Source organism: Dipodomys spectabilis, unplaced genomic scaffold, assembly GCF_019054845.1.
Source record: "Dipodomys spectabilis isolate Male_0828 unplaced genomic scaffold, ASM1905484v1 ptg000173l, whole genome shotgun sequence".
Lineage (NCBI taxonomy): Eukaryota > Metazoa > Chordata > Mammalia > Rodentia > Heteromyidae > Dipodomys > Dipodomys spectabilis.
Window position 1 is genome coordinate 2,684,538 of NW_024870850.1, and position 27,967 is coordinate 2,712,504.

The window sequence follows — 27,967 nt, forward strand, 5'->3', positions numbered from 1 at the left end:
GTAAACTTGTTCAACCACTTTGGAAAGTAGTATGGAGGTTCCTCAAAAGACTCCACATAGAGCTCCCCTAGGACCCAGCAATCCCCCTTTTGGGCATTTACCTGAATGATCACAAACAAGACCATACTAAAGCTACCAGCACAACTATGTTTATTGCAGCATTATTTTCCAGAGCAAAGATATGGAACCAACCTAGATTCCCCTCAGTAGATTAATGGATCAAGAAAATGTGATATATATACAAATGGAATTCTATGCCTCCTCCAAAGGAATGACATTGCCCCATTTGTTAGGAAATGGAAAGGCTTGGAAAAAATTATATTAAGTGAAGTAAGCCAGGCCCAAAGAAACATAGGTCCCATGGTTTCCCTTATTTGCACTATCTAGTATATGTCTAAGTCAAGCAGAAAAGGTCAGATAAGGTGATGTTAGTGAAATGAACCCTAAGATATGTATTCAAATGTTTTTTCTTTCATGCGATTGTTTCTAACAAATTTATAAGATTATTTCTTTGTTGCTTTGTATGTCCCTCCCACACAGTGTAACCCCTGCTTTCACTGTATTTAATGTCGGTATAATTTGTGGAAGGGAAGGAGAAAAAGAAATCGTTTAAATAGGGATACAGGTGGATCCATTGCAACAATCAGATGTACTAGTCGTTATGTCGAAAACGAACTTTACAACTTTGGTGCAGGGGTGGGGGCTTTGGGGGGCGGGGAAGATTGGGTGGGAGGGCGGGGGGAGGATGGGAAGGGATGAGAAGGGGAAACAATGGAGGAGGCTAAAATGCTTTTTAAGAAATGTACTCATTATCTTGCCCATGTAACCCCTCTGTACAGTATTTTCACAATTAAAAATAAATAAAATAAATAAAGGAATGACAATGCCCCATTTGTTAGGAAAAGGAAAGACTTGCAAAATATTATATTAAGTGAAGAACAGCTATAATTTTTGACTCTACTACCATTATAGAAATGAGTAAGATTCACATATTAATTGAAATGATTCTCACAATATAAACTAATAAAAGTAAAAGAAAAGAAGTTTGTATTTATTTTAGACCTTTTATGCATTTTTCAGTCACATGAATTTTATTTTAAGAAGACTCATTTCTACCAGTATGCATTTTTCCCTTGAAGCCATGGAGAGAATTTCTCTCTGGCCTTAACAAGATGATGTAACACTTGGGGACAAAAATACAGCCCAGGAATCCTGCACTGGAGGCCAAGATGGAGAAGACCTCCACAGCCACCATCACCTTTCCCTTGGCACTGTGGTAGACAGGCAAGAAAGTGACCCAGACACTACAGAACACCAACATGCTGAAGGTCAGGAACTTGGCCTCATTGAATGTGTCAGGCAGGTTTCTGGCTAGATAAGCCACAGTAAAGCTGGTCAGGGCAAGGAAAACTAGGTATCCCAAGACACAGTAGAAAGCAGTAAGGGAGCCCTTGTTGCACAGAATGATGACATGGCCATGTTCAGAGTGTGCATCTGTGTCAATAAAGGGAGGAGAGGTTCCAAGCCAGAGTCCACAGAGAGTCACCTGGATGAGGGTGCAGATGGGAATGATGAAGTTAGGAGCCCCTGAAACCAGCAGCCATCTCATCCTTTTCCCTGGAGAAGTTGCCTTGAAGGCCAGAACCACAGTCACAGTTTTGGCCAGCACTGTGGAAACAGCCACAGTGAACACAACTCCAAATGTGATCTGCTGCAGGATACAGGTGACTATGTTTGGGCGGCCAATAAAGAGCAAGGAACAGAGGAAACAGAAGATGAGGGAGATAAGCAGGATGTAACTGAGAGCCAGGTTGTTGGCTTTAACAATGGGAGTGTCTTGATATTTCACAAAGACCCCAAGAATAAGAGCAGTGAATGTGGACAAGCAAAGGGCCATGCAGACCAGGCCCATGCCCAAGGGTTCATCATGAGCCAAGAAACTTGCAGCTTTTGGAAAGCACTGGGTTCTCTTTTTGTTGGCATACTGGTCATCTGGACACTTCATACACTGCTCCATATCTAGTGAGAATGCAGAATTACCATTTGTCTCTTTTCAGCATTTCCTTTTACTCAATGGAAATTAAGAAATCCCTGCTTAGAGGTAAATCAAACATATGACTTCTTAGTATCATAAAGGTACATACTATCAAATAATATAAGAAACTGCTTTTGTCTCTTTTCCATAACTCCGTTATCATTCTCATATTCCTTTTTTTCAGTGTTATTTTTTATGCACTGCTTCTTCGTTGGGAAATTAATTATATATTTCTAAAAGTTCATTTATTTATCATAAAAATCTAAGTAACATCTGTTATAATAGTATTCTAATATTCGGGCAAAATACCTGAAAACACAATTAATTCATATAACATTTTGTTTTGTTCAGACTTACTTCCACACATATTACAAATAGGACATTTTTGTTAATATTAATGAACTAAGTGTAATTTTTTGACTTCCTCATCTTTCTGTAATATAAATTCTCAGCAATGTGCACAAAGTCCTCAACTACCATTCAAATTTGTTTAATAATATAGCTTACATTACTCCATGTGTTTGTTTGAAACATTATAGGAACCCAGTGGTACATCCTTGAATTCATCTTATGAGGCAGTGGGAACAGAGAATCAAGGCCTTCTTTAAAGCTCTAAAGTCATGACATGCACAACACTTGTGTCTAATAGTTAAACCAAACTCAGTTTTCTAAGCACTTTCTTTCTAGCAATAAGAGTTCTGGGAAGATAAATAAAGATGTGCAGGTTTTATGTGTCCTTTGTGTCATGAATTCAATTTGGAAGATCATGGACATTCTGTATTTAATAAGGATTCATACTTAACCTTAATGGAGAAGTTACATGGGCTCTAAACATTCACCGAATCCAAAGGAGAATATGCATTGAAGTGGCCAAAAAAGGCTCATAGCTATATGCATATGATCTATAAAACAATATCTTATGAAATGAACTCCAAAAAATAACAAGAGCTATTTTTATTTGCCATTTTGACTGTTTTACTTTTGTTTTCCTTTTGCATTGTAAGTTTGTATTTGGAAAAGTAAGAGGGCACACAGACAAGGTGAAACAAAGATGAACAAATTGAACAATGGCACTTACTACATACTATATAGGAATGAACTGTACATCTTGTCGAATGGGGATGAGAGAGAAAATTCTGGGAGAGAGTGAGGGAAGGTGAGATATAGTTAAAAAAGTTTTGTACTCGAAACACATAGGAAGATGGTGGAGGAGAAGCTGGAGGCTAAACAAGCTCTCACACAGAAAGCAGTTTTAGAGTTCCAATGAATAGTCCTAAGCCAGAATCACACCAAGTGTGCCTTCACAGGACAGAGAGTTAGGCCAGAGATGGAAAATCCAGGCAAGGAGACAGATCTGAGCACTTGCCAGCCTCCACCGCTGTGGTGGCAGTGGTGGCAGCGGCGGCCATACCCGCCATACCTGCAACACAGAGAGTCAAGGATGAAGGAGCCAGACACGGCGGTCGAGCTTATTCTACTCAACACCAGCAAGAACCAACAAGGAGCGGAAATCTTCATCCTGCAGTTCACAGACCAGAGACGACCCAGGAACCAAGACCCGGCATGAGTAGAAGCCTAACATCCTCACTCCTTCTCAGGGAGCAGAGGAGGGAAGGCCACATCTCTCCCCCTCCCCCAGTACCGGAGATCTCCATCTTGGATACTGACAAAGCTCAGCGGACCTGCTAGCTCTAACTCAGGCCTTGGAAGAAAACTAGAGTCATTTAGCAGGTCACAAGAACCTAAGCTGACCTGCCAGACTCAGCTCCACCCAGGGAAAAGTCACCCAGCTCGGGCAACAGCCCCAGGAGGGGCTTTTTTCATTGGGTAACCAGAGCCAGAGGCTGCCCCTCCCTTTAGCAGTATCGACAATCAATTGAAATTCAGTAAACATAAACTCTGAGAGTGGCTCCAGGCTGGGCTCTGTGCATTTCTCACAAACTAGCCCCCGGGAAAAGCTACTGTTTGCTGAAAGGCCTCAACTCTACCCAGAACCTAGCCTCATCACAGCATCTCCAAAGTTGAGGAAACAGCCATCTCCCTTTTTTGTGATACTCAAAGCAGATCTCTCTCCCATTGAACTAACCTGGAAGGAGGATCACAAAATCCTGGGTAAAGCAGAGCATTTTTCTGCCTGTTAAAACAAACTGACTTAAGAAACCATCTAAGCCACGGGAAAATCAAACACCACAAGCAGACAAGAGACTCCAACAAGAGGCTGGTTATGGACACAAGGGAGATACAGGATTTTTCCCACCCCTCCTAAAAAAATCAAAGAACTTTTTTTCTTCTTTTTTGTACCTTTTATAAAATTTTTTTTTTAATTTTTAATTTTTACCTTTTTTGAAAAAAATTGTTTTCTAGTAACTTTTTTTTCCTCTTCTAATTTTTATTTTAGGGGTACATGTGTGGGTACATTTTTCTTTCTTTTTTTGTTTAAAATTTTTTTTTGTTTTTTGTTTGGCTCTACAGAACTTCTGATCTTTTTTTCTTTCTTTCTTATCCTTTTCACCTTTTCTTCTCTTTCGTTCTTCTTTATGTGACTTAATTGTTGTTCTGCACATCCTCAGATAAACCCATTGTCGATTATTAGACCTTATCCCCCATTGTGTACACACTTAATCCACAAATTTATTACTCAATTCAAAACCTCTTAGACTTAAATTCCTTACTAGCAGTACTACCTCTTTATACCTATATAATATTTTAAGTATTTTTATTTTTAAGTTTTTCATATCTCCTTTATATCCCTCCCCTTCTCTCATTATACCCACGTTCTTCTCTGAATAGTTTGTTTTCGAATCTGCATGATATTTTTATTTTTACTTTTTTATTTTTTCTGGTCTCTTTTTTTTCTCTTTCTCTTTCTTCTTTTTTTTCTCTCTCTACTTTCATCCTATCCAACCTATTTTCTGCTTTGAGATTAAGACTTAGTTAAGTTAACTCTCCCTGTGTCTTCCCACACCACTCTATTCCTATTTTTTTACCTACGTCTCTCCTAAACCTAATAATTTCTGGTTTACCAAATTCTTCTTTGCGGTTCGTAGCCCATTAATATATAGTAGTTTCATGTTGAATAGATGTGTCTGTTGAACAAGATTGTATCTGCAGACTATTGACTGTGCAAATACAGATTTTGGTTGATGCTTGCCTTAAGACATTGTTCTAGTATAAAACTGGTGTTATTTTCATCCCAAATGGGTAGAGTAAGCCGGAAAAACACAAGAAAAATGGCATGTCCGGGTATCTCAACTCCTACTCATGATAATCAGGGGACAGAACAGATAATGAATAATCCAGAGGAGAGTTCACAAATAGCTCTACAAACACTGCTGGCAAACATGATAAATGAAAAGTCTGAAAACCTACAAAGGACTCTGTATAAGTGTGATAGGGAGAGAGAGGAGGAAAACAAAAGGCCAATGGAGGCAAACAAAAGGTCAATGCAGGAAAAGATTGAAAACCTACAAAGGACTCATTATGAGCGTGATAGGGAGAGAGAGGAGGCAATCCAAAGGTTTATACAGGAATATCATGAGCATGAGGAAACTACTCAAAAACTGATACAGGATTTGGGTTAGCAGCTTGAGAATACTCGGAGAAAGGCAGGAATGGCGTGGGTAGGCTGAGAACAGTAAAAGAGAACTACAGGAATATCACAAAAGTGAGGAAGCTAAAGAAAGAGTAATAAAATTGAGAGAGCAGTATAAGAATACACAAAGATCACTAAAGGCATTCATGGAATCCATTAACAAAGAGCTGAAGGAAGTCAGGGAGACCACAAAGGGAATGCTGAATGGAACCCAACAGAAGGAATGGGAGTCCAAGGAAACCATAACCAATCAACTAAGTGATTTGAGAATAAACACTGAACACCAAATTAAGAAAGTAAAGTTCATACAAGAGCTTCAACAAAGAATTTGAAGCCATCAAAGCTGACCAATTAGAAGGAAAAGAAATAAAAAACAAAGTAGAAAGTCTTGACAACAGGATAGACCATGCAGAAGATCGAATCTCGGGGATTGAAGACCGCCTAGATATTATAGAGAAAGAACATACAACCATCCAAGACACATCCAAGAAATATGATAGATTTATCGAATACATGGAAGACACCATCAGAAGGCCTTATCTAAGGATAATGGATGTAGAGGAGCACTTAGAGACAGAAGTTAATGGTCTAGGAAATTTGTTTAACAGGATCCTAGCAGAGAACTTCCCAAACATGCAAAAAGATAGGCCTATTCAGATACAAGAAGCATTTAGAACCCCAAATAGAACAGACCAGAATAGGACATCCCACCGTCACATTATAATCCACACAGGATCAACTCAGACCAAGGAAAAGATCCTTAAAGCTGTCAAGGAGAAAAGATTAATCACCTATAAAGGGAAACCAATTACAATCACCTCAGATTTCTCAGCAGAGACAATCAGAGCAAGAAGAGCCTGGAATGATGTATGCCATGACCTAAAAACAAACAACTATCAACCAAGAATACTGTACCCAGCTAAACTCTCCTTCATAATTGAAGGCCAAATAAAAACCTTCCATTGCAAAGAAAAATTGAAACAATACATCTCCACCAAACCAGCCCTACAAAAGGTTCTTAAAGATGCCCGGCACATAGAAAACCAACAAGACCACAATAAATGCCAAGAAACTGCACCCAAACTGAGAATCCAAGAACCATAGGAAGAACCCAGTTTTCGCAGCCCCCAAGAAGGTGGATAAAATGGCAGGAACTCCCAAATAGCTCTCAGTCCTATCTCTCAACATTAACGGACTTAATTCTTCAATTAAGCGAAATACACTGTCTAGTTGGATTAAAAATCAAGATCCTTCTATCTGCTGCCTTCAGGAGTCACATCTTGCCCATAAAAAAAACACATTTTCAGGTTTACAGGCTGGAACAAAAGTTACCAAGCAAACTCCCCCATAAACAGGCAAGAGTTGCACTCCTAATATCAGATGAAATACACATCAAATTAAAATTCATGAGAAGAGGTAAAGAAGGTCACTACATACTTATTAAAGGATCTATCCTGCAGGAGGATAATACAATTCTAAACATCTATTCACCAAACAAGTGAGTACCCAAATTTATCCAAGAAACACTACTTTCCCTCAAATCCCACATAGATCCAAAGACATTAATTGTTGGGGATTTTAACACACCACTCTCCCTACTAGATAGATCAACTCGGCAAAAACTCTACAGAGAAAACGCAGATCTAAACAACTGCATAGATCAACTAGATTTAACAGAAATCTACCGAATATTTCACCCAGCAGCATCAGAATACACATTTTTCTCAGCAGCACATGGAACATTTTCTAAAATAGATCACATTTTTGGTCACAAAGCATACGTGTCCAAATTCAGGAACATTGAAGTTATACCTTGCTTTCTCTCTGACCACAAGGGAATAAAATTAGAACTCAATACCAAAAGCCACTAAAGAAAGTCTGGTAACACATGTAGGCTGAACAACACACTGCTGAATCATGAGTGGGTCATGGAAGAGATTAGAAAGGAAATTCAACTGTTCATGCTATTCAACAAAAATGAACAAACAAATTACCAGCTCCTCTGGGACACAGCAAAGGCAGTACTCAGAGGCAAGTTTATAGCTCTGAGTTCCTACATCAACACATTGGAGAGATCTGAAACCAACAATTAAATGACACATCTGAATCTCCTTGAAAAAGAGCAGCAAGATAAACTCCAATCCAGTAGACAGAAAGAAATAATTAATTTTAAGTCAGAAATAAATGAATTAGAATCCAAAAAAACTACAGAAAGAATCAACAAAAGAAAGGGTTGGTTCTTCCAAAAAGAAGAAAACATGCCCAAATAAGTAAACTCAGAGATGAGAATGGAAACATCACCACAGAAACAACACAATATTCAGAACATTATAAGGGAAAACTTCTCAAAACTTTATGCTAATAAGTTTGAGAACTTGGCAGAAATGGACCTTTTCCTAGCAAATATTGACATGCCAAAACTAAACCAAGATGAGTTAAACCATCTTAACAGGCCAATATCAAATATTGAAATAGACACCGCAATAAGAGACCTCCCAGCTAAGAAAAGTCCAGGACCAGATGGTTTCAGCAGAATTCTACAAGGCCTTCAAAGCAGAGCTCACACCAATACTTCTCCAACTCTTCAATTACATTGAAAGAGAAAGTTCACTACCTAACACATTCTATGAAGCCATCATAACCCTCATCCCAAAACCAGGCAGGGACTCATCAAAGAAAGACAACTATAGACCCATTTCTTTGATGAACATTGATGCAAAACTTCTCAACAAAATTTTGGCCAATCAACTTCAACAATTCATCCAAAAAATCATACACCACAATCAAACAGGATTCATTTCAGGGATGCAAAGCTGGTTCAATATACGCAAATCAATTAATATTATTCACTACATCAACAGAAGCAAGGATACGAACCACATGGTTATCTCAATAGATGCAGAAAAAGCATTCGAAAAGATCCAACACCCCTTTATGATGAAGGTTTTGAAAAAATTAGGAATCCATGGAACATTCCTCAATACAATAAAGGCTGTATATGACACACCTACAGCCAGCATTATACTTAATGATGAAAAACTAAAGCCATTTCCTCTTAACTCAGGAACAAGACAAGGATGTCCACTCTCTCCTCTTCTCTTCAATCTAGTATTAGAATGCCTAGCTACAGCAATAAGACAAGATGGAAACATAAAGGGGATCCAAATAGGGAAAGAAGAAATAAAACTCTCCCTCTTTGCAGATGACATGATCTTGTATTTAAAGAATCCCATAGACTCTGCTCCCAAATTACTCAAGCTGATTGAAAATTTTGGCAAAGTAGCAGGGTATAAAATTAACCCTCCAAAGTCAATGGCTTTTTTGTATGCCAACAATGAGAACAGTGTGGCTGAAATCAGGAAAACAACTCCATTTGTAATAGCCCCACAAATAATAAAATACCTAGGAATTAACTTAACCAAAGAAGTGAAGGACCCCTATGATGAAAACTTTAAAAACTTGAAAAAGGAAATCAAAACAGAACTTAGAAAGTGGCAAAAACTCCCATGCTCCTGGATTGGAAAGATTAACATCGTGAAAATGGCAATACTTCCCAAGGCTATCTACAAATTCAATGTGATACCTATCAAAATTCCAACCTCATTCTTCAAGGAAATAGAAGAGGCAATCCAAAAATTCATATGGAACAATAAAAAGACCCTGAATATCAAAAACGCTCCTCAACGGAAAGAACACTGCTGGAGGAATATCAATACCAAATTTCAAACTGTACTATAAAGCCATAGTAATCAGAACAGCTTGGTACTGGCACAAGCACAGACCTCAGGACGAATGGAATAGAATTGAAAACCCAGAAATGAACCTACAGACCTATAGCCATCTAATCTTCAATAAGGGAGCTAAAAACAATAAAATGGAAGAAATACAGCCTCTTCAGTAAATGGTGCTGGCAAAATTGGTTAACTACTTGTAGAAAACTAAAGCTAGATCCCTATCTATCACCCTGAACCAGAATCAACTCCAAATGGATCAAAGACCTCCAAGTCAAAGCAGACACTCTGAAAACATTACAGGATGGAATAGGAGAAACCGTAGGTCTCTTTGGCGCAGGCCGAAATTTTCTTAATAGAGACCCGGAAACAAATCAAAGAAAGGTTGGACAAATGGGATTGCATGAAGTTGCAGAGCTTCTGCATGGCAAAGGTCATAGCTAACAAGATTAATAGAAAGCCCTTGGATTGGGAGAAATCTTAACTAGCCATACAATGGACAAGAGTCTCATATCTAAAATATACTTGGAACTCAAAATACTAAATCCTCCAACAATAAATCCTCAAAGAAACAACTGCCCAATAAATAAGTGGGCTAAAGACTTAAAGAGAAACTTCCTTGAAGAAGAAAGAAGGATGGCCAATAAACACATGAAGAAATGCTCAATCTCCCTAGCCATAAAAGAAATGCAAATCAAAACAACATTGAGATACCACCTCACTGCAGTTAGAATGGCAAAAATCAAGAACTCTAACAACAACAGATGCTGGAGCGGATGTGGACAGAAGGGAACCTTACTTCATTGTTGGTGGAAGTGTAAACTTGTTCAACCACTTTGGAAAATAGTATGGAGGTTCCTCAAAAGACCCCACATAGAGCTCCCCTATGACCCAACAATCCCACTTTTGGGCATTTACCCAAATGTTTTCAAACAAGACCACACTAAAGCTACCAGCCCAACTATGTTTATTGCAGCATTCTTTACTATAGCTCAGATATGGAACCAACCCAGATGCCCCTCAGTAGATGAATGGATCAAGAAAATGTGGTATATATACACAATGGAATTCTATGCCTCCATCAGATAGAATGACATTTACCCATTTGTTAGGAAATGGAAAAACTTGGAAAAAATTATATTAAGTGAAGTAAGCCAAGCCCAAAGAAACATAGGTCCCCTGGTTTCCCTTATTTGCAATATCTCGTATGCCTATGAGTCAAGTAGAAAAGATCAGATAAGGTGATGTTAGGAAAATGAACCCTAAGATATGTATTCAAATGTTTTATTTTCTTTCATGCATTTGTTCCTAACGCATTTGTAAGATTATTTCTTTGCTGCTTTGTATGTCCCTCCCCCACAATATAACTCCTGATTTCACTGTATTTGATGTCAGTATAATTTGTGGAGGTGAAGGGGAAAAACAAGTCGTTAAATAAGGATACATGTGGACCCGTTGCAACAATGAAAAGTACAAGTTGTCATGTCGAAAACGAACTTTACAACTTTGGTGTGGAGACGGAGGATTGCGTGGGGGGATGGGGGGAGGTTGGGAAGGGATGAGAAGAGGAACCAAAGGAGGAGGCTACAATGCTTGATAAGAAATGTACTCGTTATCTTGCCCCTCTAATTGTAACCCCTCTGTATAGTATTTTCACAATAAAAAATGAAAAAGTGTTTTACTCATTACCTAACTCACATATCTGTAACCCCTCTGTATATCAACTCTGCAATAACAATAAAAAATTTTCAAAATCCATTTCTTGAGATAAACTTGTTTAAAATGTCCCAGAAAAATTAAATCCAAAACATAATTTAAGATCCACAAGTTGTATTATTTCAAGGAACAATATAAATTTATAATTAAAATACTCAAAGAAGTAAGATTTTGGGTCTGTAATCCAACTACGAAACCTTTCCATGGGTACATTAGAGAATACTATGAAAATAGAGAATTTCATCTTTAATCGTAGTCTTACCTGTTCTATTAGAAATCTCATTGTCTAGGCAAGGGGTACAATCAAAGCAACAGATATCCTTTCCTCCCTGAAATGATTTCCTGAATCCAGGAACACAACTCTCACTGCAAACAGAGTGAGGAGTCTGAGGAAAAGCAAATATGAGTTTGTCATTATGCAGAATAATACGTGACATTCAAAAAAAAACAGGTCTTCTTAAAATTTTTACCATTAACCATAATTATTTTACATACTCAAAGCCAATCCATTGTTTGGATAGTATTTGACATTTTATAACACAGTTCCCAAAAACTTTTGAGCTATAGCTTTGACCTTCAGCCTATGCCACTACTGAGAATTGTTGAACCTTTAACAATTTCTCTCTTAATGGTAAGGCATCCATAGCCAACTTCCAGAAACTTCCTTGAATTCATAGCATAAATTTTCTCCTACTGCTTTGTGAAATATGGAAATATGGAAACAAGAATAAAATACCCTTGAAAGGTTGAACAACAATCTAGGCCCGAGGTCCATCATATCTTCCTATTTGTTTTCCAGTTGCCAGGAGTTCACAATCATCCTTGGAACAGGTTCTTCAGAGAATAACAGGTCAACTAAGGGTACACTGAGCATCCATTGAGGGGAGCAAATAAAACCTTTCAATCTAATGAAATGATTGCTTTCTGATGCATTTTGTTCCTATATATGAATGCTATTATTTTTTTTAATTTTACCTTCATTTCTTTTATTTCTTATAGTTTTGTAGGTCAAGTTTTCAGTCTGATATATTATTTCTGCTTGATGATCTTTAACTTTCTTATATAATAGTTCAATTAGCAATAAATTCTAACAGTTTTTGTCTGAAGAGCACTGTTTCTTCAGTTTTTTTTAAATTTTTATTTATTTTTTATTGTGAAGATACTGTACAGAGGGGTTACAATTACATGGGCAAGATAATGAGTACTTTTCTTTCTTTCTTTTTTTTTTATCAGTATAATTTGTGGAGAGGAAGAGGAAAAACAAGTCGCTTAAATAAGGATACAGGTGCAGCCGTTGCAACAATGAGAAGTACAAGTTGTTATGTGGAAAACGAACTTTACAACTTTGGTGGGGGGAGCGGGGAAGATTTGGTGGGGGGTGGAGGGAGGAAGGGAAGGGAAGGGAAGGGGAAACAAAGGAGGAGGCTACAATGCTTGATAAAAAATGTACTCATTATCTTGCCCGTGTAATTGTAACCCCTCTGTACAGTAGTTTCACAATAAAAAATAAAAAAGTATGAATGCTATTATAACAGAAAAATTTATATTTTATGATAAATGAACACTTACAAATATGCAAATAGTATGTTTCTTTTCCATCTAAGAGGCAGTAAATCAGACAATTTCTCCAGTTACAACTAATTAAATGTACTATATTAGATTATTAGTGAGTACTAGGGACATAATATCTAGGGGTTCTTTTTGCTTACTATATTGAGTTCTAATCATTTGTGTTCTCTTGAACCCACCTCAGTAGCTCCTATGGCCCACTCTATCATATCTTTAGATACCGACAGTTGATGACCATAAGGAGTATAGGTAGAAAACTTCCCAATTTTCATCTTGATTTCAAGACCTTCTGGAAAATTCCAAATATTTAAAATGTCATACTCTGCCTCTAATTTCCTTTCCTCATCCAAAATCACTTGGTCTCCAGCAAGATTGTGAAATTGGATGTTCTTCAGAAAAGGGTGCATCTAAAAGAGACATTATCTCATGGTGAAAAGAATCTGAGAGCTGAAACAGAAATCCTGAATTCAGCCAAGTCTCTCAATCTCTTTAATCCATACTTCATAATTCAATATTAACAGTGATTCTCAGATCTCAATCTCCTGAGTAGCTAGGAGTATAGGCATGAAACATCGGCACTGTTTAGTTATTAATTTTTAATATGTAGAATTTATCTATGAATTTTTTATTATTATCTTTATGTATCATAAAAAGGTCTTAAAATTTCACAAGTCAGTTTGTAAGAGCAAGGCATCTCAATGCCACCCCTTCATCATTCTTCCTCATTTCCCCAATCTCACTCATCCCTTAAATAACTTTCTTAGAAACAACATCATTTGAATAATTAGGTACTTAAAGAACAGATCATCTTTTGCTATAAAGAAACTTCTAGTGAAAAGGTTGATAGTAAAAACATTAACTGTGAGCTTATTGCAGCAATTTGTAATACATGAATTGATGGCAATATAAAACACATTTCCCCTTTCTACTGTTAAGCTTTTTTTTTAAGAACACATGAACATGTGTTTGTGATGTTAACAAATATTACTATTCCACAATACTGTGAAATATGTGAAATTTATGTAATCACCTAATCTCAATTTTTAAAAAATGTGAGAGAAAGGATGGGTTAGGAGCGATGGGTAACAATATTGTCAGACACCTTGTAATCATATGCTACTTTGTACAATGGGAACTTCTTTGTACAATTATTTAAAAATAAAAAGAAGAAAGAAAAAGAAGAAGAAGAAGAAGAAGAAGAGGAGGAGGAGGAGGAGGAGGAGGAGGAGGAGGAGGAGGAGGAGGAGGAGGAGGAGGAGGAGGAGGAGGAGGAGGAGGAGGAGGAGGAGGAGGAGGAGGAAAAAACGCATAAACAAAGATCTGGAGTAACCTTACAAATATTTTAGAAAGTGCTTTCTGATGGGCCTTTGGAAAAAATTGAACCTGTTCAGATTTACTCTGATTTTGATGTGTCTAATCCAAGAGAGAAGGCATTACCTGTGCAGGAGAGGGCACTATCCATCTTCCATTATCCATTGTTGCCTCTTCTGTTCGATGAAGAAGCATCTCATGGAGGGCATGGGCCACAGCATACACAGCATTGTATGTATTATAACTCTCTTCAGACATGGCCATATCAAAAATTTGCCCAGGCAACCATTCTAAGGAAGTATCATCTGGACAGTTCTTCCACATTACGCAGTCAGACTCAGAATGGGAGCAATTAAAAGACAGAAACCATAATCTAGCAAGATAAAAGTCTTCTGGGTACTTGGAAGGGTTAACTTCCCTGATAAAATCTGTGAATCCAGAAATGTCTCCATGGTGATGTGAAAACATAAGAGGTACATGGAATGAACCTGACATGAAATACTTCCTTCCGATGAATAAATCACACTTTGAGTTCAAGAGCCAAACTTTGCTTGTCATTAAAAATTGCCCAAGAAATATCATTAAGCTTAGCAGATATTCTTTATTACCATAAATGATAAGTACATTGGCTGATGATTTATTAATCTGGTTCTGAATTGACATCATATTAAATACTTGTGTCATACTGCTGCCTGGGATCACATGCTCAAAGGCTATACAAATTCTGCTCTTGTACATCTTTTCTCTTAGTTCTGCAAGGATCCATAAACCATTCTCATCTTCTGAGATCAATAGCCCCACCCAGTTCCAGCTGAAATGAAGCAGTAAGGAGACCATGGCAATGGCTAGTGATGTGTCTTTTGGGGCCATTTGATAGAGAGAAGGAAACTTGCCATGATCACTCAGGGCAGGATCAAAAGCCCCAAAGGTAAGCTAAAGGGAAAGAAAATTGGAGGCTCACAAGTGAGAAAATTTCTGCATATCATAACCTCAGTCGATTTATGTCAAACAGTAGGTTGAAAGTGGCTGAAGAAAGGATTTGGTTATTTTCAGATTTTTAAAATTAAAATTGTAAGTTAATTTAAAGTCATTGTACAATGATTTTTCAATTGGACATGTCAATTATATCTATAATGCATATTGACCACTAATATAATTTCTATTATTCTTTCCATCTGTATAGCAATACAACACATTCCCTTGTTTAGTTTGGTTTTTACATATATTCTTCATTAGTCTATCTGTATTTGCCATTATGCCTCTATTTTCTAACACTCCACCATCCTTTTAACATTATAACATCACACACATGACAGCTTTAATTTCCTAGTCGTGAAGTCCAGAGTAACTACACCATGGAAATCCATACCATAATTTAGCCAGTTCAATCACATATAAGTGCTTAGGACCACCTATGCGTTTTCATATATTCTTTGTATTTCATGTTTATAGTTTAAATACAACTTCCACAGACAAGAGAAAAATGCATCCCTTTTGTCTTAATATGGTTGACTTTATTCACTTAATAACTTCACATTTTTAAAGTTGTTTCCCACTTCCTGATTGCTTTCTACAAAATTATTCAGTAAACCCTAGGCTTATGGTCATTCATCCCTGCTTTTCTCCAACTTTTCCATCCTATCTTAAACAATAAGAGTCTGGATAACACAGTATATTGGAATACTTAGCTTTTGATATTATAAAATTGAATAGGTTGTTATATTATGTATTTTCCTATGATTCTCTTATAACATCTCAACATGGAACCAAAGCAGACATCTTTACACATCCCTCCCTCCTTCACCTGTGGAAATCTGTAGAGTTCCAACAATGTTCCAATTTCAGCAGATGTCATTCCTGACGTTCCTGCAAGCACTGCTACAAACTTACTCTCTGCCATGCAGGTGTAGTTAGGGATTGTCTTGTGGCCAGAAAGCCAAATAAAAGGATTCTCAAAGGCAGACCAACCTCTGAGATCAGCATTATAGACATCAAATCCCAAAGTCATGTTGTGTAAAAAATCGGAGTTCTTATTGATTTCCTCAACAGCAAAAGCCAAGGCCAGGACAAGCTGATAATACTTGAAAACACACCTGCACAGGAGACATAAGAAATTCATCAAGAGTAATCCAAAACTTTTCTTAAAATCAATGCAATGACATTGGTGGATTCAATATTTGTTTATCTACAAATTAAATATGTTGAAAAGTTACACCTTTTATGATATTAGTAATGTGATGTTCATATGAAATCCGAAAAAACTTGATTTTTCTGTGTTACGTAGGTAACACATCATTAACCTTGGAGTGGGACTTCATGAGACACCAAATATCCTTTGGTTTTAATGTTGGCATAACTAGCACTACATGTGTGAAAAATAAGTCTTTATTTTATATGGTTTCCTGAAAGACTAATTTAAATAATGTCTCAGTTTAAGATTAAATTTCAGAAGCAGAACAAGGTGTTATAGGAGGTATTATATGGTTTTCCTTGCAGACATACCATATAGAACACTCTTTCTGCAATAGCTACTAGGAAAAAAAAAATAGATGAAGACTCAGAGGAGACTCTAATTCTAATGTATGTAAAAAAAGCAAATGAGATGCTTTAAAAATGCACTAGGATGTGGTTTCCCATGTTACACTCTCCTCCACTACACTCCAAGAAACTCCTTAGAAAACAGATGAGCATCCAAATTGGGGAATGAAAAGAGTTTTAACAAAATAAAGCCTTAGGCCGAAATCCCTGGTTCAAGGCCACCACAGTGAAATTAAATACTTGGAAATGCCTTGATCATCAGGATTTCCTTCACAAAACATATAGATTGAGACATTGAAAAGGAAAGGGTACTAGGAGTAAGAGAATCAAAGATATCTCCCCTTCTCAAAAAGCCAGTCCTAGTAGGAAAGACTAGGATTCCCTTAACTTCAATTAACCTACAAAAAAAGGGAAGTGATGAATTCATCTACTGAGGGACATCAAGGTTAGTCCCATATCTTAGATATAGTAAATAATGCTGCAATAAACATAGTTGTGCTAGTAGCATTAGTATGGTCCTGTTTGTGATCATTCAGGTAACTGCCCAAAAGTGGGATTGCTGGGTCATAGGGGAGCTCTATGTGGAGTCTTTTTCTGAACCTCCATACTATTTTCCAAAGTGGTTGAAAAAGTTTACACTCCCACCAACAATGCAGTAAGGTTCTCTTCTGTCCAAATCCCCTCCTGCATCTGTTGTTATTACAGTTCTTGATTATAGCCATTCTAATTAGGGTGAGGTAGTGTCTCAATGTTGTTTTGATTTGATTTCTTTTATGGCTACAGACTTTGGCCAGGGGGCGGGGGCAGGGAGGGTGAGGGTGTTGGAAAGGGATGGGAAGGGGAAATAAAGGAGGAGGCAACAATGCTTGATAAGAAATGCACTCATCTTACCCATGTAATTGTAACTCCTCTATACAGTTTTTTCACAATTTTTTTTTAAAAAGGGAAGTGCAGGTATGGTTCAATTGATAGATCACCAACCTTCAGCAAAAAAGCTCACGCCCTGAGTCCAAATTCAGGCACTAATACTAATAGCTCTAATGTGAAATAGTAAATCAAAGTAAAAATATAAGTGTGAAAGCAAGAAAGAATGTGTGTGGTTATTAGAAATTGGCAAATGTGTCACTGGGCACATCAATGATGTTATGAGATTTGAGGATAAGAGTTGAAAGCAAGCCCAGAGCAGTTAAGGCACAGAACCTTATATACAGTTAACCACTAAAAATCCCAAGGGGAGCTGATTCTCAATGGTAAGAGCAGTAGCCTTGAGTGTAATCCTAGCTACTCTGGAGACTGAGATCTTAGAAGTGCTTTCAAAGCCAGGCTGGTTTTTATCTCCAATAAATTACCAAAAAAGGCAGATACGGAGCTGTGGCTCTAATGGTAGAATGCTAAGCTTAAGACAAAGAGGCTCAAGAACAACACTCAGGTCCCAAGTTTAAAACCCAGGACATGAAAGGAAAGAGAGAAAAAATGAAGTGTTCAAAAAGCAAATATTAGTTTCATGTGTGTTCAACAAAATGGTTGAGTACAGTAAAATCCTTATTCAAGTAAATAATAACAGAATATAAATTCCTAATAGAGATAAAAATACACATAACCACGTTTATCCAAATATTCTGGGCATTAATTGCTCACTCATGTAAGCCTAGCTATCAGGAGGCTGAGATATCAGGATCAGAGTTTAAAGCCAGCCCCAGTAGAAAAGTGCATGTGATTCTTATTTCTAATTAAGTAGCAAACCACTGGCATTGGAGCTGTGGCTCTAATGGTAGAGTGTTATCCTTGAGCAAAACATCTCAAGGACAGCACCCAGGCTGCCAAGATATGGAAACAATCCAGATACCCCACTACAGATAAAAGGATCCAAAAATTGTGGTACCTATGTAAAATGGAATATTATGCAGCCATTAGAAAGGACAAAATAATGGCATTCACAGGGAAATGGATGGAACTAGAAAAAATCATTTTGAGTGAAAGCCAAGAGCAAAGAGACAAATGGTACATTTGTATTTGTTAAATACAAAATATAAGAAGATACAACAATGTAAACTGGACTCAAGAAACAAAGAACTTCCACTCATCTTGTTGTATCATTACAAAATGACTCCCTGTTCTGACCACATAGATGGTATATATGTACACATCTAAGGGAAATTAGGGGGAGGACACAGAATCAGAGGGCAACAGGGGAAAACACACAACAGCAGGACCCATCAGCTGCACTGGACATTGATGAAAGCAAACTAAGCAACTCAAGGGCAGTGATGCGAGGGAAGGAATGAGAGGGATACAGCGAACAGCTAACACCAAGCAAAAGGAAATAAATGTTCATATCACCTAATGTGGAAGATAAAACTGTAAAGTCAAAGCTCATAAAATTAATACAAACCTTATAGACCACAATAATGACAATCTGCCTCATGAAGGTTAGAATGTGTTTGTGAATTTAACTAAGTATCACAACCTCACAATACTACGAAATTTGTGAAATTTATGTAATCACCTAATCACAATAAAACATTTAAAAAATGAACCCAAATTTGGGAAGATAAAAAGTTAATTGAACTCCTCACCATCTCATCTTCAACAAGGTCTGGCATGTGAAATACAAGTTTCTCAAGTCTAAAAATGAAAAGGAACTCTTAATAAATAAGTGTGTCCCTAACAGCTGACTTCTCAATGAAATCCACACAAACCAGGATAGAGGGGCAGGAGATCTTTACAGTGCTGCAGGAAACAATGAAAAGTATCCACCAAATATAATGCATTTAGCAAAGACATCCTGTAGTAGTAAAGGAGAGATCAGGATCTTTCCCGTCGGGCTGGGATGTAGCTCAGTGGCAAAGCACTTGCATAGCAAGTACAATGTCCTGGGTTTGATCTCCAATACCAAAAAAGAAAAGACAAAAAAATACAGTTAAAAAAAAAGATCTTTACTGATGAACAACAGTGGTTGATAAGAAATGTAATCATTACCTTGCCCATTTAATAATATCCCCTCTGTACTGTATTGTCACAATAAAAAAAGAGAAGGAAATACACGTATTCTATAAGAAATAGGAAAGCAATTGTTTTCTATGAAAAAAAGGCTAATGACAACGGAGATTATACAGGATGTATAAAAGTTACTAATTGAAAGTGATTATACCAACAAATTGAGAATGTTCTCATATCACATGTATGCTAGCTAACCCATGCACATATTTCTTGGGAATAGAAAAATATTATCAATTCACAATTATATTTCCAATATTACATACAAGACAACATAAAACTGTACATATCATCTTTGAAATGATGAGAAAAATATAATTCAGTGAAAGTTTTCATTTTTGTGAGTTTTCTAATGACATTTATTTACATTCTCTTAATGGACTTGGATCATAATCTGTCCTCAAGTTTTTGTTTTCAATTTCTCTTATTCTCTTGTGGTTATTTTCCAGTCCTGGGTCTTGAAATTAGAGCCTGGGCACTGTCCCTGAGCTTCTTTTGCTCAAGACTAGCACTCAACTACTTGAGCTAGAGGCCTACCTCCAATTTTTTCTGTTTATTTGGTACTAAGGAATCATATCCAGGGCTTCATGCATGCTAGGCAAGCACTCTACCACTAAACCGCATTCCCAGCCCTTCTCTTGTTTTTCGTTTGTGTCTAATTTTTGTATTGTTGCCATCTTTACTTACTATAATTAAATACATTTAAAGGCCCCTATGAATCAAAAATATAAACCTATAATGGATAAATGAAAAGTAATATACCAGAGCAAAACACGTAGTGAATCCATTTATTAACCACTGAGGGCTGTGAAAGGGAAAGATTATAGAAGGAGCTTCAGTGAAGCTAGAGAATAAGTCACATAATGGTGTAATGAGAGTCATCTGTCAACAGTGACTAGGAATGGAAATACCTGAAATAATTTATTTAAAAGACAGAAAGTAAGCCATGTGCCAGTGGCTCACACCTGTAATCTTAGCAACCCAAGAGATGGAGATCTGAGGATTTCAGTTTGAAGCCAGTCAGGGCAGGAAAGCCCATGAGACTCTTATCTCAAATTAAGCACCAGAAAACTGAAATTTCTCTGTGGCTCATAGTAGAGAACTAGCCAGGAGGGGGAAAGCTCAGGGACAGCACTCAAGCCCTGTGTTCAAGCCCCACAACCAGGGGTTTGGGATTTAGCTCAGTGGAAGAGCACTTGCCTGGCAAGTGCAAGGCCCTGAGTTCAGTCCTAAGCTCTGGGGGAAAAAAGCTATAAAAGACAAAGCCCCACAACCAAAAACAACAAAAGCAGACATTATGTGGCCAGATTCATAAAAATAAAAGGCCAAACTGTTTACTTCCCCAATTAGGATACACATAAACTGCAAGGGAAAGGATGCAGTGAAAGCCAGAAGAGAGCATGAGTATCTATAATATATCTTTTCAAATAGATATTAATCAAAGCAATGACAAAGAAGTCCATAATCCGTGATGGAGGAGTAAAACAGCAAGTAAACATAATAATTGTAAGTGTATATTTAGGAACTATCTGCTAAGCATTTCACTATATAAAGGAAATATTCGCAGATTTTGAGGGAGTGAGATAATTTGCAATACAAGAATAATTTCAGATTTTACCACACCACTTTCAGCAATGGAGAAGTCATCCAGACAGAATCAACAAGGAGGCATCAAGAGTTAAACTTCACCCTAGACAAAATAATCTTCGCAAACACCTAAAGAACATGCCCCCCAAATTCTTATGAATAACATATTCATATATTCTACATCCTCTAGGACAGGTCAAATGATAAGACACAATACATTCAAATAAAAAACTGAGCACACACTCCGACCTCCTTGTAGTAAGCCAAGAAATTAATATAACAAATGGGAAAATAAATACATACATGGAAATTAAATTATTATAACTACCAGTGGGATCAAGAGAAATTTCAGTATATAAGATGATCTTTGGTACAAATGAAAATGGAAAACAGCAATATTCAAATCAAGGGCTATGGCCAAAGGTGGCCTAATAGGAAACATTAAAAAATGCCTTCAATTTCACAACTGTATTTTCTAATATAATGCTTCTTGACTGCAGTCATCCCATCCATTGCTCATGTCTATCTCTCTTAACAACCATGGTCAACAGATCAGTACTATAGAACCAACATTACATCTCTAGGAAGTAGAAAAACAAAGTATCAAAGCAAACATTAGTAGAAAGAGTGAGAAAACTGAGTAGAAGTAAAAGAATTAAAGGACATTTCCATAAAGCCAATAATTATAATCAAGGAAACATAAAACCTTCTTCAAAAACAAATGGAATAAATCCTTATCTTGAAGAGAAGACTGAACTAAATAACATCAGGCATGAAAACACAGAAACAAAAAATACCAATAAGAAAACAGTAAGTTTGATCAAGTGGAAGTAATGACTTAGAGACTATTCCATAATTGAAATAAGAAGGCAATAAAACTAAAAACTATAAATTGTATGAAATTAAATCAGTAATAAAGGTTTCCTATCAACGGAAAAACCTTCAATGTGACTTCATTGTGAAAATGCTTCAAAAAATTTAAACATTACCTAATGCCCATTACCCTCACTTTATTTTTGAAAATATACAAGCTGAAGGAATTCTTAGAGGACATCCAATTATATCAACATTATCCTGACACAAAAACAAATAAGGAAATCAGCAATGAAAATTATATGCAATGTCTAAGATAAATATAGCAACAAAGATCCTATCAAAATATTGGCGGCAACAAAACTGATAAGGGTATTTCTCATGAAGCCAGGCACTGGTGGTTCACACTTTAATCCTAGCTACTCAGAAGGCTAAAGTCTGAGGATCACACTTTAAAGCCAGCCAGGGAAGGAAAAGTCTGAGAGACTCTTATTGCCAATAAACCACGCAGAAAACTGGAAGTGGCACCATGGCTCAAGTGGTAGAGTGCTAGCCTTGAGCTGAAGAGCTCAGGGACAGCACCCATTCCCAGAGTTAAAGCCCCATGACCAACAACAACAACAACAACAACAACAAAAGAATATTTCTCATTTCTCATGAGCAAAGTTGATACGTGGAATTTATGGTTCTACTCCTCAGAAGATATAATTACCAGAATCGAGAGGCAACCCATACAATGGGGGAAAATCTTCACTAGTCAACAAAAGATAAATATTCAGATTTGCTAGAGAGCTCAAAATGTGAATAACAATAGACAAAAAGACCCACTTTAAAATGACTAATGATTTCAACAGTAAAGTCTTAGTGGAAGCAAGACTCATTTCAATTGGTATAGAAATGCATGCTCGGCATCCTTAAAACATAAATAATATGCAAATCCTAACCACACTGAAATTCCATCTCAACAGGGTTATATGGGAAATCATGAAGAAAAAATGTCAGATACTGGTGAAGACACAGGGGAAAGGGTCCCACTGTGGGTGGGATTGTGAATCAGTGCAACCAACATGGACATTAGTATGAGGTGTCTTCTGAAAAGTCACATTACAATCCCACCCTGTCACATTGTTCTGCATACATTTGAGCTCAGAGGATTTTAGTTCAAAACCATCCCAGGGAGAAGAATCTGGAAGTCTCTATCTCTAGTTTACCAGCAAAAGCAGGACCATAGACATACCTCGCTGGCAGAACACCTGCTAAGTAAACAAGCAGAGGGACAGTGAAATGCCCTGAGTTCAAGTCACAGTACACACATACATATACGTACAAGAAAAGAGGCATAGATGGCCAAAAGTGTGGATGACAGCCTTTAAGTTCTTAACCATCAGCAAAAGGCAAATAAAACCACAGAAAGATATTATCTCACAAGGATAGAAATAGCTAATGTACATGAGACTTAAACACTTAAGGGCCTGGTGAGGAGTTAAGGAAATGTACATGTCTGCCCTCTCCTCTAGTAACAAAAATGCACACTGGTTCAGACATTGTGGGAAATAGTGTGGTACTTCCTGGAACACAAATCAGAACTCCTACATGATTCAATACTGTTAGTGGTGGCTGTTTAGCCAACAGAATAAAATCAGTATGGAAAAGAGGCATCTGCACTGCTGTGTTCTCTATATCATCACTGAAAAATATCTGCGAAAAAGAAACAACCTAAATGTCCATCAGACTTATATATACACATTTATGTGTATATATTATATATTTATAAACATATATGTATAAATGCATAAATTCACATTATATATTATCTAGTATATAACATATGTTGTAATGTACATATACTATGTATTTTATAAACAATAAAATATATAATATATATAATAGACAAACATTTTTATGTGTGCATATATATTTTAAATTTTTCCTTATCACTACTTTACTTTGAAGTCAGAGCCTTGTAATTGGTATGCAGCAGCTCCACCACGTCAATATTCCACCCACTCCTTTTGAGTTTGTGATTTTTTGAAAGGGACCTTGAATGTATTCTAGAAATGACCTAAATAATCTTCATCCAAATTCATACCACATTCAGCACAGTAACAAAAAAGACAATCCCTCAACTCATCAAAAAAAAGAAAATTTCCAATTTTCCAAAGCTATCCAGAAGCAAAAAACCTATGCTTAAATAGTGTAACACCAGCTTCAAATTGTAGTAGATAGCCATAATAATATAAAAATTGTACTTCATAAACTCAGACACCAATAAAATAGACCTAGAAATACTTCCAATCAACTACATTCATCTCATTCTTAGAGATGATGTCCAGTCCTACATTGTTGGAAGTTGGCGCCCTTAGTAAGTAGTGGTGCTGTGAAAGCTGAATATCCATATGACTTTAGGATAGATCTTACCTTTCATATTCTCCAAAAGGATAAAAGTCAAAAATCATCACAGTTCTTAATAGGAAACTTGAGGATTGGAAAATGCAGATAGAGTCATAGTGGAAACACTTCAACATATAGGCACAGGAATACTTCCTGATAGTATACAAATACTTCATAAAATAATAGCAAAAGCTATGCTCTGGATTGGGCACAGCAGTACAATCATTTGTTTCACTCACAAGGCGAAGAATTTCATCCTCAGCACAGTTTATAAATGTGATATTACGGAATTGAAAAGTTTCAGCCAGCCTGGCAGTGAGACGCACACGTGCAATTATCACAGTTTAATGCCAGCCTGGACAGAACAGTACTGTTAGACTTATCTCCAATGAACCAGCAGTGTGGTGAAAGTGCAGTTATGCAACTATTGGTAAAGCACCAACCTTGAGCAAATATATCAAGCAAGGGGAAGAAGCATCTTGTTGGAGACAGAGTACGGTCACCAAAATAAAAAATTTAAAGTTTTAAAGTTTCAGTACAACAAAAGAAATATTTAATGAAGTGAAGACACATACAAGAAGATGGTTGTCAACCATTGTGAGCTATTCATCTATTAGAGCTTAATATCATAGTATAAAACAACACTGAAATTTAAACAGCAGTACAACAAAAAATTCTACTAGAAAACAGGCACATGAAGTGGAAGACTTTTTTCAAATGAAAAAGGATAAATAAGAAATCCATACAGGAAACAATATCAACCCATTATAGCAATCAGCTCAATGCAAACTAAAGTTATTCTGAGTTACCTTATTGTGTAACCAGAATGGTTATCATCATAACTCAAAATTACAAATTTTGATGAAGATATGTAGAAATAAGAAACAATGAAGATATTGCAGGATATTAAAAATAGAACTCATATTTGACTCAGCTATATCACTTTTAGCAATCTATCAGAACATATTAAGCTCAGTTTTCTACATGGATGCAAGGGTAAACAGGCATGTCATTTTATACAAAATTTCTGATTTATGGAATTGCTCAGGATGTCCAACAAGAGAAGAATGGATAGAGTAAGTGTTCTATATATGGAGCTGAGTTTTCCTTAGCTGCAATGAAGAATGGAATCACAACATTTGCTAGAAAATATATGGAAATGGAGATCATTCTGTTAGGCTAAGTAAGCAAGTATTGAGTACAAGTACCATATTTTGTTTTGTAGCATATTAAGTGAGGTAAGCCAAATACAAAGAAACACAGGCTCCATGTTTACTGTCATTTGTAATAATTAGTATATGTCTAGCATACTCCTGGCAGAGAATTATAATAGCTCAATAGCTATGTACATATGACAAAATGATGCTAATATGAAATGAACTCTAAAACATGGAAACAACAGGTCTCTTTTCAGTTGTTGACTTCGTTGTCACCCCTGTACTGAATCTAGTTCTTTCTTATGTTATTTCATTTTTCTTTTTCCATTAGTTTATCCCTGTTGTCACAGTATTTGATGTTTGTACCCTGCATCTTTTATAAACATTTATCTGAATTGGGGAAGGGAAGCAGAATGACAACATGCTGAAACAAGGACAAATGATGACACATTGCAACAATGATACTCACAAGACACTATGTGGGAAATGAACTTTACAGTCTGGGAGGGGATGAGATGTGGGGGAGGGAAGCAACAGTGGGAGAAAAACAAGGGAGAGGGTAACAATATTCTACAAGTAAAGTACCCATTACCTTACTCATGTAACTGTAATCATCAATACAACATCTTTACAATAAAAACATTTTTTAAAAATTTCACAAAGCAACTTTCTCAAAGAAACTAGCCCAACGATATCTGTAGAGATAACCGAAATAACTGTAAGAAAGCTATGCATCTACCAATTTGTTTTCTTGGTTTTTCTCTAGGCTACAATGCTTGATAAGAAATGTACTCATTATCACGCCCATGTAATTGTAACCCCTCTGTACAGTATTTTCACAATAAAAAAATCAAAAGAAATAAAATGTTCTGCAAAGACTGGAAAAAATACATTAAAAAAGAAAAAGGAAATTTCAGATATGGAAGGAGAAACAGGATATTTGGTGAGACATAATATATGTTTACAAATAGTGGGGGTGACGACAATCAAAGTTTATGACATGTAATAAAGATACACAGTAAGAAACCAGATAGTTACTGAAAGTACCATATTGTAGCAAAAATTGAAAAATATTGCCATGACATCTACTGGTGTGGCATTGAGTTAATCTCTTTCTCCCAGTGATATTCAATTGCCTTGCTGCATTTATCTATATCAAGGGCTTCATAGATGACACATAATGACCTTTATCTAGTAATACACATAAATCTGACAAACTGGATCATAGAATAATAAGGCCAGACTTCTATAATTTCCACCAGGAGCCCTTGCATATCTGCACGTAGCTGAGAAACACCCATCCACTGTAACCTAAGATTCAATGTGTCTGTATAAGTGCACTAACAAAGACACTTAAACATATTTTACAGGTATTAAGGGAAGGAAAAACAGTTGAATGTGAAAAAGCAGTGGAACATAAGAAAAACAAGGGACTGGGTGAAAACTCAACAGCAGAGTAACCATCCTGGCAAGCACAAGGCCCAAAGTTCAAACCCAGCACGATAGAAAAACAGCTAAGCATAAAATAGACTGATATCTAGGAATGGCATGAAGGAGAAGGACACTTACAAATCTATTTGAAAGCAGTGAAAGAATTCCTGATCCTATCATATCTGCTTCTAAATATGTCCAGCCAACTGACAGTCTACCCTTCTCAGACCAGCACTGGAAAAGAGGTGGGAGACATTGCTATAGACAATGACCATCTGTTGCAATAGTAATCAAATTGTCTGCTAGAATTTCTCCTTAGTCATTCATTACTGAAACTCTCGCCAGCAAACCAAAACCTGAGCGTACACACAGGTGCAAAAGAAAAGCAAAACTCTTCTTGGGCAGATACAATTCTCTCATTGAGGGTAGTCCAACTGCTGCCTTGCCAGTCACTTCCTGGATCAAGCTCTAAATCTGATGTGAAGTAATTTAATAATTACACAATGCTTAGTTTAAAACAGTAACTGTATGTCTAAAAAGTCACCAAAATATATGTCAACCCATATGTACAAAAGAAAACTTCTCAGATCACTGGCCTGTGGGCAAGTAAGTGTATCTGCCTCCTCTCACTGCAGAACTCATGCCACTGTCTCAGGATGTTTGTAATAATATCACTTTATCCTTTGCAGAGACAGCTGGGATGCAGGAGATACAGTGATGATGGAATAAAGGGACCTTTGAAAGGAGAAGCTACATGGAAGGAAAACAGAGTCCTCTCTTCCACCTTGGAAGCAGAAAATCATTCCATAGTACATACAAATTAAAACATACTTCTAGTGCATCTCATCTCCTGATCAGAGGTTGGTGTAGAGGATATAGAAAGCATGGTCATGAGCCCCAGGGTTTCCTCGAGCATTCCCCCACCTAAGAACAAAAGATTAAGTGGAACTACAATTATTGAGGTATTACTTACAGTTTCTTTGCTTCATCAAGGGAAGAATCACTGTTACTGTGATCTGTTCCCAAAGTGTAGAGAGGGAAGAAGCCAGCAATCATCACATCTCCATCCATGTGTGCCCTGCGCTTCATTCTAGAAAAG

The 27,967-nt window shown here is 36.8% G+C and overlaps 1 protein-coding gene across 1 annotated transcript; it reads right to left on the bottom strand.

Moving 5' to 3' along the window:
• Window positions 1-1,096: 1,096 nt before the first annotated feature.
• Window positions 1,097-27,939, bottom strand: LOC122119896 (vomeronasal type-2 receptor 116-like). The gene is made up of 6 exons (XM_042693956.1): window positions 27,842-27,939; window positions 15,759-16,047; window positions 14,081-14,887; window positions 12,823-13,050; window positions 11,337-11,460; window positions 1,097-2,019 (listed from the first exon to the last, which is right to left on the bottom strand). The coding sequence occupies exons 1-6, from the start codon at window positions 27,937-27,939 to the stop codon at window positions 1,097-1,099; spliced, it is 2,469 nt and encodes an 822-aa protein (XP_042549890.1).
• Between the last annotated feature and the right edge of the window lie 28 nt (window positions 27,940-27,967).

Excerpts from the sequence above, each read along its gene's own strand:
- LOC122119896 (XM_042693956.1), bottom strand. The coding sequence starts at position 27,939 with ATGGATGGAGATGTGATGATTGCTGGCTTCTTCCCTCTCTACACTTTG. Across the intron at positions 11,461-12,822 it reads GGGCCATAGGAGCTACTGAG|ACTCCTCACTCTGTTTGCAG; the intron begins GTGGGTTCAAGA and ends GCTTTTCCTCAG. Across the intron at positions 2,020-11,336 it reads TGAGATTTCTAATAGAACAG|ATATGGAGCAGTGTATGAAG; the intron begins GTAAGACTACGA and ends CATTCTCACTAG.